This window comes from Mytilus trossulus, chromosome 1 (assembly GCF_036588685.1).
Source record: "Mytilus trossulus isolate FHL-02 chromosome 1, PNRI_Mtr1.1.1.hap1, whole genome shotgun sequence".
Classification (NCBI taxonomy): domain Eukaryota; kingdom Metazoa; phylum Mollusca; class Bivalvia; order Mytilida; family Mytilidae; genus Mytilus; species Mytilus trossulus.
In genome coordinates this window covers 103,806,223-103,822,839 of record NC_086373.1, presented here as the reverse complement: position 1 = coordinate 103,822,839, position 16,617 = coordinate 103,806,223, and the positions used below count along the sequence as shown (strand labels likewise).

General features: G+C 32.4%; 1 protein-coding gene across 2 annotated transcripts; it reads right to left on the bottom strand.

The window, feature by feature from the left end:
- Nucleotides 1-5,054: 5,054 nt before the first annotated feature.
- Nucleotides 5,055-11,998, bottom strand: LOC134694989 (uncharacterized). 2 transcript variants are annotated; one of them, XM_063556120.1, is made up of 7 exons: nt 11,715-11,998; nt 10,947-11,124; nt 10,419-10,546; nt 8,347-8,432; nt 7,561-7,683; nt 7,199-7,241; nt 5,055-5,922 (listed from the first exon to the last, which is right to left on the bottom strand). In XM_063556120.1, exons 1-6 carry the CDS (start codon nt 11,771-11,773, stop codon nt 7,204-7,206), a joined length of 612 nt encoding a protein of 203 aa, XP_063412190.1. In that variant the 5' UTR covers nt 11,774-11,998; the 3' UTR covers nt 5,055-5,922; nt 7,199-7,203. The 2 variants fall into 2 exon arrangements, with proteins under 2 accessions (XP_063412190.1, XP_063412184.1); XM_063556114.1 differs by lacking the exon at nt 7,199-7,241 and having other exon boundaries at nt 11,715-11,997.
- Nucleotides 11,999-16,617: the final 4,619 nt, after the last annotated feature.

Genomic DNA, 16,617 nt, shown 5'->3' with positions numbered 1-16,617 from the left:
AGTATACTTGATTGAAAGTTGCGTTCTTTGTGAAAAAATCCAACAAAACGTCGAAATAATCGTAACGATATCGCATGGCAGGCCGTAAAACGTTGATTTTTTACGTTTTTCACTACCAACAAGGTAACAAATTGATTATTAGACAAAAAACGAAGTCGGTGACCCTATGGTTTTTTTATATCATTAAAACAGAAATTTATGTGTCAACAATATATAGTTTTTTAAGAAAAATCTATGGAGTGGAATTAGAGATTTGGCGTTTTTAAGACAAATTTTAGAAGGTTTTTTGCCGATTTTATGTGCTTTCTATGCAAATATTCACCCATATTAAAAGAAATAAATCTGCAATTTTTCAGATAATAAAAGAGATAAATATATTATTTTTTCGATTTTCAGTTGTAGTTCAACGAGCCAATGTTGTATGCAATTTTTTAGCAAATTCTGTGACATAGCCCATTCACTGTTCCTTGACCTTAAAGCATTTGTTGCTTATCAAATGTTAGGGCATTTAAACAGAAATTATTAATGTTATATAAACCATATATCAACGTATAAAGCTTTAAATGTTTAAAGTGCAATTACAGTTTTACATACTGTATCGAGTGTACAAAGTCATCCGTCCTCTCTTAAAAAAAATTACACGATCAGAAATTTTGAAACACATTTTTCATTTTTTTTAAATCTTATTTGTAGCATATGATAATAAACACTAATATATTTATATACATATTTTTTAAATTCATACTTATCATATGTACTTTTTATGCACTGTGATCAGAACATCATAAAATCAGTCATGTTCCATCAGTCATGTGATCATCATGTCATAACATCAGTCATGCGATCATTAAACCATTCCATCAGTCATGTGATCATTACACCATTCATTCAGTCATGTGACGATTACACCATTCATTCAGTCATGTGATCATTACACCATTCATTCAGTCATGTGATCATTACACCATTCATTCAGTCATGTGATCATTACACCATTCATTCAGTCATGTGATCATCACATCATGTCATCAGTCATGTGATCATCATGTCATTCCATTAGTCATGTAATTAGCATGTCAATCCGTCATTCATGGGATCATCTCATCATGCCATTAGTCATGTGATCATCATTTCATTCCATAGGTCATGTGATCATCACACCATTCCATCAGTCTTGTTATTATAATGTTCTTTTGTCATTCATTAGATCATTATTTCATTCTGTCATTCATGGGATTATTATGTCATACTGTAGGTTATGTTATCATCACATCATTCAATCAGTAATGATATTAATTCTACATTCCGTAAGTCATTTTCTCATAACAATGGTCAAACATAATTGGGTATTTTTTTTTTTTATTATATTTTTAATTCCATGATGTTATTTCTCAAAACCATGTGATATAGGACATTCCATTAGCTAGAAATAAACTTTGGTAGAAAATTGCTTTTGTACATTGTTTTTGCTATGTAATTCTGTGTATGTTTCTGCTCTTACCTGGAATTGCCTAAATCCACATTTATTTTTTTCTAAATCTCTGAACTGATTGGACAAAATGTTTCAAGACTATCAATTGAAAATTTACCATTTTTAAAACCATTTTGACCATGTATTACTTGACTTTTATCTATCAATTTATTTGTTTAATCTAAATGTTTAATTTCATTCAAGTCATGTTATATTTTCTATACCTGCCAATTCAAATCCTCCTATTAGGTAGAGACTTCCCATTGGAATTAAATCTCCACCATAATACATCTTTAACTTTAGTAAAGTTCTGCTATTCTCTAATTTTTGTGCAATTTTCACATTTCTTGATCGGTGTGAGAAAAATATTTCTCCTCACTAGTGAAAAATCTGTTCTCAGGCAAATGATTGGTCAATTTTTAATTTTGACGTTAAATTTTCTTGGTTTCTTTTGGATTTTCCTATTGTGACGTCATGAAAAAAGGCGACCTTGCCTCATGACGTCACATAAAAATTCCACACCTTTCTTCAAATCTTTGGAAAGGAAGGATAAAAATCATTATTAGAGAAACATATTCCACCACTATAACTTATGTATCACGATATTTCTCCACTCTCAACAGTTAAATTTTAATTATTTAATAAGCTCATCAAGCCTCACGCTTTAAATATTAAAATTTAACTGCCTCGAGTGGAGAAACATCATTACACACTTGTTACAGTTGGAATCTATATTTATCACCCCCATTTTAACAAGATTGACTGCTTTCACTATCTCAAATACAATAGAAGCAGTAATTCCTAGAGAAATGTTATTATTAGGGAGATTATATACCCTTAACAAAGTTGTTATTTTGGCAGGTATATTTGTTTAAATCTGACTTTATTGCTGTAAGAGTTTTCTTTAATATGATGTTGTATAATTTACATGCAATATAAACAAGGGTACTTATATGGTCACTGTATTTGGCATAATGTATACAATATATTGCTCAATGCATGTTAATGTATAAAGATATTTTATGTTTCTTTTCTTTTGATAGATTTATAATTCACCGCATAATTGTTTTCTTGCATGTATATATTGTTTAACATATAAATACATATCAATAGTGTATTGAAATACCTACACCTAGAGTCACACAAAGCATGTCTCTTCTGTGATGATCATAGGAAATGTGTTTATATAAAATCAAATGACAAATGATTGGACGAAATTCTTACAAGATTTTTATCATAAAGCCATAAACATGCATATTTTGCTTGTCTGTTATCTGTATTAAATGGCAAACTTGTATGCAACAGGGGCGGATCCAGTCATTTTAAAAAGTGTGGGGGGGGGGGGGGGGGTCCCAACCCAGGACAAAGGGGGGGTTCCAACTATATGTCCCCATTCAAATGCATTGATCAGCCAAAAAAATGGGGAGGTTCCAACCCCCCGATAATAATAAGATTGTGGAAGGCTGGTGTGATTTTAAGTTATTTTTCAGTGTTCTGTATATACATCTTAGAACAAGGATGCATCTCAATTTACGTTTCCTCTGCAGTGTATTAATTTGTGCTTCCTGCATACATATTCTATATAAGGATATATCAAATGGTTTAATTTTTTTTATCCATGAGAAAAAAATCTAAATATCAAAAAAGGTGTTTTCAGTCCACAGGTTTTTTTTCAATTCTAGAGATAAGCAGAAAGATGACTGTATATGCACTAAATTCTAAGAGGGCTTATTATAATATTGGTGAAAAAATAATATTCAGGTATTAAATAATACAATTTATTGTCAAACAAATGAACAATATTTGAATTAATATATAATACTGCTAAGTTGCTCTTTAATTCTAGTATCACAGATGGGACAGGCATTAACAGGGACGTCAAAATGTGTCAGGAGATGTTATCTAGCTTAGTTTTGTTAAGCCTTCTAAAGGAGGGGGGAAGACACCTAATAGAAAAATAAATAGATTATCGTTGCTTCTATGTAAAGATATTATGAAATATCATAAAATGTGAAGTTTTACTGCTCATTTGCCAAAAAAGGTATTGGCTATATTTGATTCCCTATTTAAAAAAAATATTGTGTAAAATGTAAGTCCTACTGTCAAGAATGAACATGGTCCTTTATAGCTTGTTGTTCGGTGTGAGCCAAGGCTCCGTGTTGAAGGCCGTACTTTAACCTATAATGGTTTACTTTTTAAATTGTTATTTGGATGGAGAGTTGTCTCATTGGCACTCACACCACATCTTCCTATATCTATATATGATATCGAGTATGGTGTTAAAATGATTGATGTTTAAGGTGACTTGATATATTTGGAAAGATTTTTCACTTTATGCCTGGTTTAGACCTTTTAATCCAGAATGTTGTCTTACTATACATTACAATGCATTTATAGGTTATAATAATGCCACTTGCTGTCATACTTATAGTGCTTGTGCCTTGCCAAATCATATCACCAAATGTAGTGGTAGTTCCCTATTATACCAAAATAACTGCCATGCCATCCATCATACAGATTTTTATTTTTGTTATATATTTTCTTTGTAATTTCACTATGTTTACAGGTTAATAAAGTTTATTTATTTCATTTTGAAGTATTGTTTATTCATGACTGAACTGTACCATTTGTTTTATTTTACCTTGCATCCGTTCAATAGGAGTTGAAGTGCATGAAATTTTTACTTCATTACTTTTCTTATTATCCAATGATTTTAACTGCAAATGTCCTTGCATACTATTCAATGTGTATGCAATAGATTAATTCATTATGTGTGTAGATGCAGTCATATTTGTTAAAACCATCTAAAAAACAGGTTCTGTTATTGCTGTTATTTCCATTTCTTTGTTTTTGGAAGGAAAAGGCAGAATTCTCTGACCTTCTTTCCAGTAACAGTATTCACACTGCCTATCTTTCATTGTTTTGTTTTACCCGGCTGAGTAAATTGGACAGTAAATATTTGTTGTTTTGTCTGTTTGTATAGCTCTCCACACTTTTATTCCAAAATTTGCATTAACCACAACATTGATTTCAATTAAACCATAAGAAAAATCATATGTATCAGATGCCATTGTGTACCTTTTTAAAAACATTTTATTTTTATCTAATAGGAAATCATGAAAATGACCATACCTTTTAAAGGGTTAGCTATTTTAAAACTGTAGATTATGCCAACTTTATACATACTTATGTGCAACTCCATTTTTGTTTTACCAAATGATTTTGAAGTTTACCATATCTTTGAAAACTATTCTTGCATTGTAATTTGTTTCTAACCTTTATGTCATTTGGACAATGGCAGAAAGTTGTCTCATTGGCAATCATTTCACATCTTATTTTGATAAACTGTGGATTGATTTATACTAGGATATTTGATTTCCAGGTTTTGACAAATTTTGCATACAAGCCAATGGAAACGTTGTACTTCTTTGAACACTTAAATTTGAAGTTCAGGTTTACCCTTGAATAATTATGAATCTACAGTAGTTGTTTTCAACAATTATTTGAATTGAATTTTGTGTTGTGATGTATTTTTCTTCCCCATTTTGAGAATTATAGAGTTGTGAAGAAAAACACATTCAGTCAAAAATCTTTGTTTATTATTATAGGCACTAGGAAATAACAAATACATTAACAAAGATATAACAATACTGTTGATGAGCAAAAGTTCAATACTGATTGGTTAAATACTGCAATATAAATCTCATTTGCATATTCAAATTGGCAAGTACAATGTTTCTTCAAAAGATTGTTAAAAACTTCCATTTGTTTCTTCAAATTATCATTAATATACAGTGTTTAAATCCTTAAAATACCATTTTCTGAAATGTCAATTAAAGATATAGATCAAAGGTTTGATGACATCCATGTTATACTGTCCTAAGACATTTTATAGGAATAAGCCAATTTTAACAGCATTTTTCATTTGTTACCCATTCCTAATAACACATGCCAGTAAACCATTGATCCGCCCTTGTTCATATAAGATCTTATTTAACATTTTCAGAAGTTACAATGAAAACAGTTAATTATTTCCTCTGAAATATGTAAATATAAGAAATGTACTTTGTGATTGCTTCATATCCTCATTATTTCCACTGACAGGGTCAATAAACTTGGAAATGCAAACATAGCACATTGTTCATATATTAATAAATAATCTGCACAAACATGTCCTTAATACATTGTGGCAGTAAGAGTTTTAAGCAAACATCTATAAAATGAAATACTTCTAGCATAATAATCACTATTTTTGTTTGAAAAAATACACCACTTAAAGAGTCTGTTATACAGCAGAAAATTAATCAAATAGCTTGGAGATAGTAAATTTAGTAACAATTTGTTGCAATATAAAGTTTGAAACATGTAAACATGAGCTGGTATCCATCATACAACCTGCCAATGATTATGTTCTATTCCTGGACGGTTATTTACGTGGTAAGTTGTTAGACCTACAAAAAATGCAGAACATTGCAATAAACATATATGAAGTTACATTTATGATATATAAACATACTATAAATAAATGGAGGTAAAGATCTTCATAAAACAAATGCAGATGTTGAATGAAATATTGTTACCCCAGATCTCTCTGATTTTCTGACTTTTTGATTTCGTAAAGTTAATAAATTATAAAGTAGGATCTATATAAGAAGTTTAAAAAAAAACAAGAATGTGTCCTCAGTACACGAATGCCCCACTCGCACTATCATTTTCTGTGTTCAGTGGACCGTGAAATTGGGGTAAAATCTCTAATTTGGCATTAAAATTAGAAACATCATATCATAGGGATTATGTGTAGCAAGTTTAAAGTCAATTAGACTTCAACTTCATCAAAAACTACCTTGACCAAAAACTTTAACCTGAAGCGGGACAGACGGACTGATGGACGGACGAACAGACGCACAGACCAGAAAACATAATGCCCCCTACTATCGTAGGTGGGGCATAAAAAATAATTTGAATACGTTTGATAAGTCTTTGCAGGTAAAAAGCTCTGCTTGCTAACTTTTCTCACTGCATTGAGGACCCATTGGTGGCCTCACACTGTTATCTGCTCTTTGGTCAGGATGGTGTTCCCCATTTCCATTCTCAATTTTAATTGTTTTTTTGTTATAACTGAATTTTGCACATATATAATTGCTATTTTTATATTTTTTACATCTTTTTATCACCTTATAATACTTTTCAGAGGCATATCAGGCATTATCAAAAGTGGGGGTTTCCAACCAAGGATAAAAGGAGGTGTTCCAACCATATGTCCCAATTCAAATGCAGTGATTGGCCCAAAAAAAACAAGATTACCTTGTTTCAGTAATGTACAAGAGGTTATTGTTTATCTTTCATTATTTGTGGTTGGCCCTATGTTTTCATGCACTTCACTATACATTTAAGGTAACATTTTCGATGGGTAGTCATGAATTGCCATAAACTTTTTCTTCATTTATAAGTTAAAAAAGGACAGATGATGTTGTATATGCAAAAAAATATTTTATCCATTTCTAGATATTAATGATGATGACAATTATTGGTCCGTGAACACAAGGCAAATTTGAAAAAAAAATCTGTGATAATGCAGAAAAGTTAAAATGATATTTTTTGGAAGGATGCAGTGCAGAGGAATTGTGATTTAACTCTCTTGTGTCCAAAAATGTTGAGAGCACTCACACAGGCAGAGTGCTCACACACTAAACAATGTCTTATTGTGTAAACATTGACATGATATACCTTAGTTAACAATTAAGTCTATCTGGACCATCAGCTGGTTGTACTAAAACAAGATTTTCACAACATTTAAACTCAAATTTGATCTATACCTTCTTATGATATATCTTTATGACAAGTAATATAATAAATTGATTTTGGCATTACAGAAAAAGGGGGCTGATATATCTTGAGCAATTGTTTGTGTCCATGGGCAACAACTTTCACAAATCACTCAAACTCAATCTGTTACTTCTTATGACATGAATACAATCCCAAGATATGCTCACTATGCATTATCATGAGCAGAACACAAACTAAAAGTCACCTTCGGGTTGGGCTTAAATGAACTAGCTGTAGGATATATCAGTATGTTCAGTACATACCTTCAATTCTTCCTGGTGTATAGGATTGTCTGCTTTGGATTCTAATAGCTCTAGCATCTGGTTGTATCAAATGACCACCAGGAGTTTCATCTATTTTTACATTATCTTCCCATCTAACATGGCCTGGAGATAAATAAAAAAAAACATATTTTATTTTTACAGTATTGAAAAGTGTAACTCTTTTTTAGACTGAATTTTGAAATCAAATCTCAAAGATATACCAGATAAACTTCTGAGTTTCAGTACCTTTGGAACATTTTAAATGCCTCAAAATTATGCAACATATAGCTTTCCCTGTTAAGTACGTTTTGATGTTATATATTTTGAATGAAAGGCCTGATGTAAGTATATTCATTCAAATTAAAATAAATGTAACTTAATTTGATTTATTTCCGACTTTTGGATCCTTTTATAGTATACCCATTCTCATAGTACTATCAAAGTTAGTTTCCTCTACTTTGAAGCAAATACACTGTATGCCTTTTGTACTGTTTAAAAGGGGAGGGACAGAAGAAACTATTTTGCTTATGAAAAGAACTCGATTAGACATGCATTACACGAATGTCTATATAAAAAAAAATATTCAGCTGCATCGTTTTTGACATATTTAGTGTCGTTTTAGAGTATTCGAGCTTGGCAAATATTTTGATGATTCCAGAATCTGGACAATACAAAAATATCTAATTTAAGACCATTTAACATTTTTTGATGATTTTTCATTAAACTGTTTTAAACATATATTGGACCAAATTATATACAAACTAATACTTCGATTTTATTACATACCATCTACGAAGACAATTCTATTGCCTCCAGCTTGAAGAACTTCTTTCACGTGTCTCCAGCTGCCCCCTGCTCTACCTTGCCGCAATCTGTCAATAAAGCGCTTTCAGCATTAAATACGGTGACATATATAGTTGTCAACTTCTTAAGTCGTTTGGTCTCAGGTGAAGAGTTGTCTCATTGGTAATTATACTAAATCTTAATTTTATATGTTAAAACTAGAGGCTCTAAAGAGCCTGTGTCGCTCACCTTGGTCTATGTGAATATTAAACAAAGGAAGCAGATTGAAAATTGACTACAAAGGTCAATAACTCCTACAGGGGTCAATTGACCATTTCGTTCATGTTGACTTATTTGTAGATCTTACTTTGCTGAACATTATCTCTTTTTACAATTTACCTATATCTATAATAATATTCAATATAATAACCAAAAACAGCAAAATTTCCTTAAAATTACCAATTCAGGGGCCGCAACCCAAAAACAGGTTGTCCAATTCATCTGAAAATTTCAGGGCAGATAGATCTTGACCTGATTAACAATTTTACTTCATGTCAGATTTTCTCTAAATTATTTGGTTTTTGAGTTATAAGCCAAAAACTGCATTTTACCCCTATGTTCTATTTTTAGCCGTGGCGGCCATCTTGGTTTGATGGCCAGGTCACCGGACACAATTTTTAAACTAGATACCCCAATGATGATTGTGGCCAAGTTTCAAATAATTTGGTCCAGCAGTTTCAGGGGAGAAGATTTTTCTAAAAGATTACTAAGATTTACGAAAAATGGTTAAAAATTGACTATAAAGGGCAATAACTCCTAAAGTGGTCAACTGATCATTTTGGTCATGTTGACTTTTTTGTAGATCTTACTTTGCTGAACATTATTGCTTTTTACAGTTTATCTCTATCTAAAATAATATTCAAGATAATAACCAAAAACTACAAAATTTCCTTAAAATTACCAATTCAGGGGCAGCAACCTAACAACGGAATGTCAGATTCATCTGCAAATTTCAGGGCGGATAGATATTAACCTGATTAACAATATTAACCATGTCAGATTTTCCCTAAATGCTTTGGTTTTTGAGTTATAAGCCAAAAACTGCATTTTACCCCTATGTTCTATTTATAGCCATGGCGGCCATCTTGGTTAGTTGGCGGGGTCACCGGACACAATTTTTAAACAAGATACCCCAATGATGATTGTGGCTAAGTTTGGTTAAATTTAGCCTAGTAGTTTCAGAGGAGAAGATTTTTGTAAAAGTTAACGCAGGACGACGACGGACGACGCCGGACGCCGGACGCCAAGTGATGAGAAAAGCTCACTTGGCCCTTCGGGCCAGGTGAGCTAAAAAAAGAGCCTCCCGCTAATTCACACACAACTAAAACAACGAAAGTGCTGAACGGAAACCGTAGATCGATGGTTATAGGAAGATACCAAACTCGATAATAACAAACTGTGGATAGTTGTTTAAATCTTTGTCATTGTTCACAGAGCCTGGCAGATAATTGTATCGCTGGCAATCATATCTTATTTCCTTATTTTAAAATAAACATCAACTGAAGTTATCGCACTAAATTTAACTTAATTGTTGATATCTTTTATTTTCCAGTATGCACAATAAATTGGCACTTTAACCAATTTTCTATCGAGGCTATTATTGGTTTCATAAGATATCATCTCAGTATTGGGATTCCCTTAAGTTTGTAATACAGCCTGTCTTGAAGTTGCTGAGAACAAATGACACGAACAAGACGTACAGATATGATTGCTCTCATGATATAGTTAAAAATATTGTTGAACTTTACAGTATGCCCAAAAAATTAGTATAATCTGATGCCATTTCACTATAAATCTTTCCCATTATGTTATTGTTGCTTTTCTAGTAAGTTTAGGAATATTGTGTACATCACATATCGTGTTTTCATGTGTTGCCGCTTATAACATACTAAGAAGACTTTTTTTCTTAATTCTGAATAAAATCTTAAGTCGCTGTTTATCAATTCATAAATAATAACTTCGGGAATACTACTAATGGAATAATGAATTAAATAATATAAATAGTATAATTATACCTTGGAGGTCCGAATGCTGGGTAACTAGTGGATGGCCATTGATTGCTGACAGTTCTAAATGCTTTGTGGTAGTCATCATAACCGGCATTGTGTGAGTATCTGAGATGTGGTGGCACATCTTCGTCTATCTAATATTCAATGGGAGTTAAATTAGTATAACATATGCCACTCATTGTTGTTTCCAGAGTGTTTCTACCGGGAAAAAAATAATTCAACTGTTGGAATATGTAGCGTTTCTTATTCGAAACAAAAATGCAATTTAAAATTAGCTTTTTCTAATCTGAAAGTCTAGGCGACATAAGTTTACTCTGATGTAAAATGTATAAGCTTATCTGCTTTTAGGTTGTTGTCCAAAATTCCGCACTGTTTAAATTTGTATGTTATATTAATCAGTGTTGTTTCTTTGAATTTGAATTTTTTAATTGTTTGATTTTGAAAAATACAATTTTGAACATACCTAACCAACAAAAGACACTAATATCCTTAATCGTCAGAAATCACTGTGCTTTAGCCAGTGTTTATCCTTACCGAAGCCATAGCAGCACCAGGGAGTGGAGCACTACCGAACGCTACCATGTCATTGTTAGAGTTGATTGGTCGAGAATCTCTCATCACATTTGGTAAAGACATCTGCATGGCATCAGGGAGTCCTCGGTTTTGCTTCTGTGTTTTTGACATCCACTGGGACATCTGTGAATAGCTTGTTCTGAAATTGGAAGTTTACTGTTATATTTTTACATGAGGGCATATGACATGAGTTATTAAGCGCAGAGATAGATATTTAAAACACAAGAAGAATAATGTCACTACACTGCCACAGAAAAGATGAAGAATCAAATGTACAGTATAACCATACCATAAAACCAACACTACACAGTAAACAAGAGACCAATCAACATAAAATTTTCCAAACAAAAAACGAGGGCTCCGGAAAGGTTTGTATTTCCTGTGCCGTTTGTAAAAAGTAAAAGCACAAAAATATTGAACTCCGAGGAAAATTCAAAACGGAAAGTTCGTAAAAAAAATTACTCGCGTTACTCGCGTAAAAATTCAATTAGAGATTGTATCTGAGATGAGCGTACATGTATCATGCAAAATGATAGCGATAATTTTGCTGAAAAAACAACATCAAGATGACCTTATGGCTTATGTTTCAATTGTTTGTGTACTTCTGAAAATAAATATTCATCAAAAATACCGTTTAGAGATCTATAAAAATAGAAATACTTCGAAAAGTTATGGAGAGAATTACGGTTAATGAATAAAGAGTAACCCCTGCTGGGACATCGTACTCACCGGAACCGTGTATCTTGTCTTTTTGGACGGTAGGTATATTTTCTGTAATCCAATGACATGCTGGCGGCTGGTGTAGAATCTCAAAATCAATTCCTTATTTACTTTCAGATCATTGCAATGTCAATACACTTAATTCATTCAGAAATGGGTATTATTTTTTTTTAGCTCATATTGATTGACGCATTCAAATGTTGTTAAGGGTGAATTTACAAGTACATATACTTTCTATGATTTAAAAGTTATGTTTTAAATCACCTACCAACGGAATAGACTCTACCCGAATTAAATTTAAATTTAAAACGATTATTTATTTCGGTATGCAATGTTATAAGGTAACGGTACCGAGTTAAATTGTCTGTATAATACGGATTAATGAACTACAACAATAGATCAAATATGTATATCCCCCATATCTTAAACTGTAACAAACAGTATACCACACGTTACATTTAAAGTACACACGTTCATTAATCTGTCATTTATACAAACAATTCATTACCCGTATTTTTATATAACACATTTAAGTGTTACAAAGTAGTCTCAACCCATACATGATATATAGAGTGTATCGGTGAACAAAAATAAAGAACACAATTCTCAGCTGGTCGATCCATGGGGTTAACTTGTTTGGTTATTCAATACAAGTGAAAATAATAAAAAAAAAAAAAGATGGTTACAATATTGAGGAAGGTCCAAATTTATTGTTATATTTATCTGAGACTACTATATGTAACCAAGGAAATAATTTAAATATACAATTCCTTGGTCTCAGTGTCCGTCGATCTGAATGCTATAATACTTTCGTCTTTTTTGAACAACAAGGGAAATGTGCTTGTTTAGATAAAATATCGTCCAACTCAAGTTAAAAAAAAAACAAAGTGTATTATAAAAAGTAGTTAGAGCTAAATAGCTCTTTTAAGATTTTGTTTATCACAAACGAGACCAGGTTCATTCTCTAACGACCTTCAACAAAGCTGCTTATAATATGAGATCGTTATCCAAGACTGGGATTATAATCTGAGACTACCATGCAATAGTATGTACATGGTCTATTGGTCGCAGATTAAGAGAAAATAGAAATTTAACAGCTTTACAGTGGTAATTTCTGAAGTTCATTGAGAACAAAATTTAACCAAAGTGAATAATAATTGCATATTATTACGACTACCGTTATCCTAACTTAAAGTGCTGTCAATGAAATGCAATTTTTAATTCCAGATGTATGCCTTTTTTTCTTTATTTTTTAAAGTCGTTTTCAAAGACTCTGGCAGGTACAGTTTTGAGCAAAACAAAGACTACGGTAAATATATTACAGTCTTTGAAAAGTTCCTTTTAAATTTCTTTTATTCGAAAATAATAAGTCTGTTCGACAATACCAAATGTGAAATGTTTTGCTTCCACTCTTTCCCTTAGGAAAGTTTAAAATGGACATTTACAAAAACTGATTATTAACATTGAATAGATATTAATTCAGTGAAGATTTTACGCAGCTCCATCCAAATCAGTCGTTTATGATAACACAACGTATAACTACACATTCAGTATATGGAATTAAAGTTGACGTCTTGATACCCATTTATTATTGGGAAACACAGACTTACTTTTTAACTTATCTGCGTCAACGTCTTCTCTTCTTCTCGGTACTTTATTTTCTACGTCCAATGCCCAATATGCCCAGTGGTACTTTCTTGTTTTAACTTTATTTTCTACGTCCAATGCCCAATATACCCAGTGGTACTTTCTTGCTTTAACATTTTTCTGCGTCCAAATGCCCAATATACTCAGTGGCACTTTCTTGTTTTAACTATTTTTCTGCGTCCAAATGCGCAATTTACTAAGTGATACTTTCTTGCATTATTTTTTTGTCTGCGTCCAAATGCCCAGTAAACCCAGTGGTACTTTCTTGTTTTGCCTTTATTTTCTGCGTCCAAATTCTCAGTATGCCCAGTAGTATACTTTCTTGTTTTAACTATTTTCTTCTTCCAAATGCCCAGAATGCATGCCCAGTTGTACTTTCTTGTCTTGACTATATTTTCTGTGTCTAAATGCCTAGTATGCCCAGTTGTACTTTCTTGTTTTAACTTTATTTTCTTCGCCCATATGCCTAGTATGCATGCCCAGTTGTACTTTCTTGTCTTGAATATATTTTCTGCGTCCAAATGCCCAGTGTGTCCAGTGGTTCTTCCTTGCTTTACTTATTGTCCTGCGTCGAAATGCCCAATCTGCCCAGTGGTACTTTCTTGCTTTATTTATTTTTCTGCGTCTAAATGCTCAATATATCCAGTGGTACGTTCTTTGATTTGACATTTTGTCTGTGTCAAAATGCCCTGTAAACCCAGTGATACTTTCTTGGTTTAACTTTATTTTATTTGTCAAAGTAAATCATACATGCACTCTTCTTATCTTTACTTAATTTTTCTGTCCAAAGTTATAGGAGGTTTAATGTTTATAAACGTGTTTAACCCACAACACTCTGTATGTGCCTCTCCCAAGTCAGGTGCCTCTAGTACAATGGTTGTTATTGGTTCATGTCTTTCATTTTTGTTCTTCGTAAATTGTTTTGTTCTATATCAGGTTTTAGTTTTCTAGTTTTAATGTGTACCTGCCTTATTACTACCTCTGATTGTAACGATCAAAAATCAGTCATAAAACCAAACAAGTACAAAGTTGAAGAGCAAAACTTTACGATAAAAGAGATGATATCACCTTTCTAATTGTGAACTTTCAAAGTCTATGTAGCAACATTCCAGTCAACTCCAAGTCCAAGCCTTGCATTCCTATCATGATTTCCACGAAAGAAAGTTGCTGCTCACAAGAAATCTATTTAACCAAGTGGAGAATTTTTAATCATCTACTAAACTTTCACGTCATCACCACGAGCTAGTTGAACTTTATGAAAGATCTGGTTCACATATTACGATGGATATGTTCTATCGTCGTAACCACAATCCTGTCCACCTTTTCTTCGAATGTGAACTTCCGCATGCGACTCACCACCGAGTTTATAATACGGTTGCTTCATCTGCAGGGTCTGTTCATTCTTCCGAAGCAACTTAAATTACCACAGTGTTTTGATGGGGTTCGTGTTCAGCCACAGTTTTTTATGTTGTGTTTTGTATTGTATACTGATGTTTGTCTTTTTCATTAGTTTGACCACAGTGTTGTCAGTTTATTTTCGTCTTATGAGTTTTGATGTCCCTTTGGTATTTTTTGCCGCTCTTTTGCAATGTGTACGTACTGTTCTATTTCAAAATCTTTCTGATATATTATTGGTTCATGGAGTCTATGCTAAGTGACCTCATCTATGCAATAACCTTATTTTGTTTTCTGTCATACTTAAAGTCTTGTTATTTTTTACTTTGTGTTACAATATATAAAATTGAAAATCTCTACACGAAACTGACAATCCTTCAAACCACACATGGAACTTTTGATAAAGGAGTAACAAATATACATTGACACAGCAAGTGGAATACATATATCTATGGTAATCTGTAACAAAGATATGCCAAAATGATCAGGCAAATCAAAGGATTGCATAAAATTTTCGGAATGATGATTTAAACTTTTACGATTTGATACCCTAGCAATCTCTGGAATGTGTTTTCGCCATAAACATGCGCTGATAGAATGTACTGCTTCAAAGAAATGGAAAGTTCATCATTGGAAAATTAAAATAATCCACATATCTGTCAAGTTAATTAAGTTTGCAACTGAAGCACTGTATTTGTGTAGTGTGTGCGATCAGCAAATACCAAAATCTTTGAACTATTCAAAGACGGAACATCATTATTATACATGGAGTAGTCCATTGTGCCATTTAAACGTAACACATATGTTTTGAATCAATAATTCACACAGCTTGAAGCATGCAATTCGGATGGGCACGTATAAAGAATTCACAATGTGTTTAACTCACAAACCGTAACCACAACATTACAGTACTAATTTATTCAGTCTAGAATTATACCTTACATCTATAGATTGAACTTGGTATCCTATTATTAAATGTATTCTTAATTATCTTAGCAAGAAATTAATATAATTTGATTAATAACAAACAAAGCAAGCATGCGTCTGCGTTTTTTTTTCTCTGGACTTCAACAAAAGATAAACAGATGAGTCTTTTTGCGCTCTACTTGACATCCAAATATTTGTCGTTAAGTTTTGATGTCAACCGACCCTTGTTGTAAATTTCTAGATTTAAGTAAAGACAGGAGGCAAACGACTGTATTTTTGTATCCTTAATTTCAAGTGCAATGGGATAAATGCGTTCAACACAGTAATCTGACTATGAAGTATTCACTGAGAAGACATCATCTCTTTAGCGGAAGTGAAGGATAGTGTAGGTTTACTTTTTCACTCTTCCTCAGAAGCTCACGAATGCAGTCGGTGTCGAATGAATTAGGAAATCAGCAAGACAAGGAGCACATTTCTTATACATGGAAATGCCGATTATTTCTTGACAAACACGTACCCTAAACGTTACTAATATGCTGTAAACAAGAAAACAATGATCTTGATAATGTCCGATTCAGAGAATTGTTCGCCTTGTTTAAAAAGTACGCTGCCTCTCTCCCTAAAACAAGATATATTTGTAAATGTTGACCATTAGTTTTTATGAAACAAAACAGTACCGATGCATTCAATGATTCCTTTAGTTTTATATGAGGAATACATGTGTTTATGATAGAAATTTCACACATTTTAATCCCAGTGCAAGAGGACAAACTCTTTATAGATGTAGTAAAGCATACATTGACTGATCCCATATTGTCAAGATGTTTGATTTTGAATTGAAAATATAATTGTAACGATTTGAGGACGAATTTGTCAATAAATAATCGGCACTCCCATGGACACAATCTGCGCTATGATCTTGCCGGCTGGATCTTTTATGCTG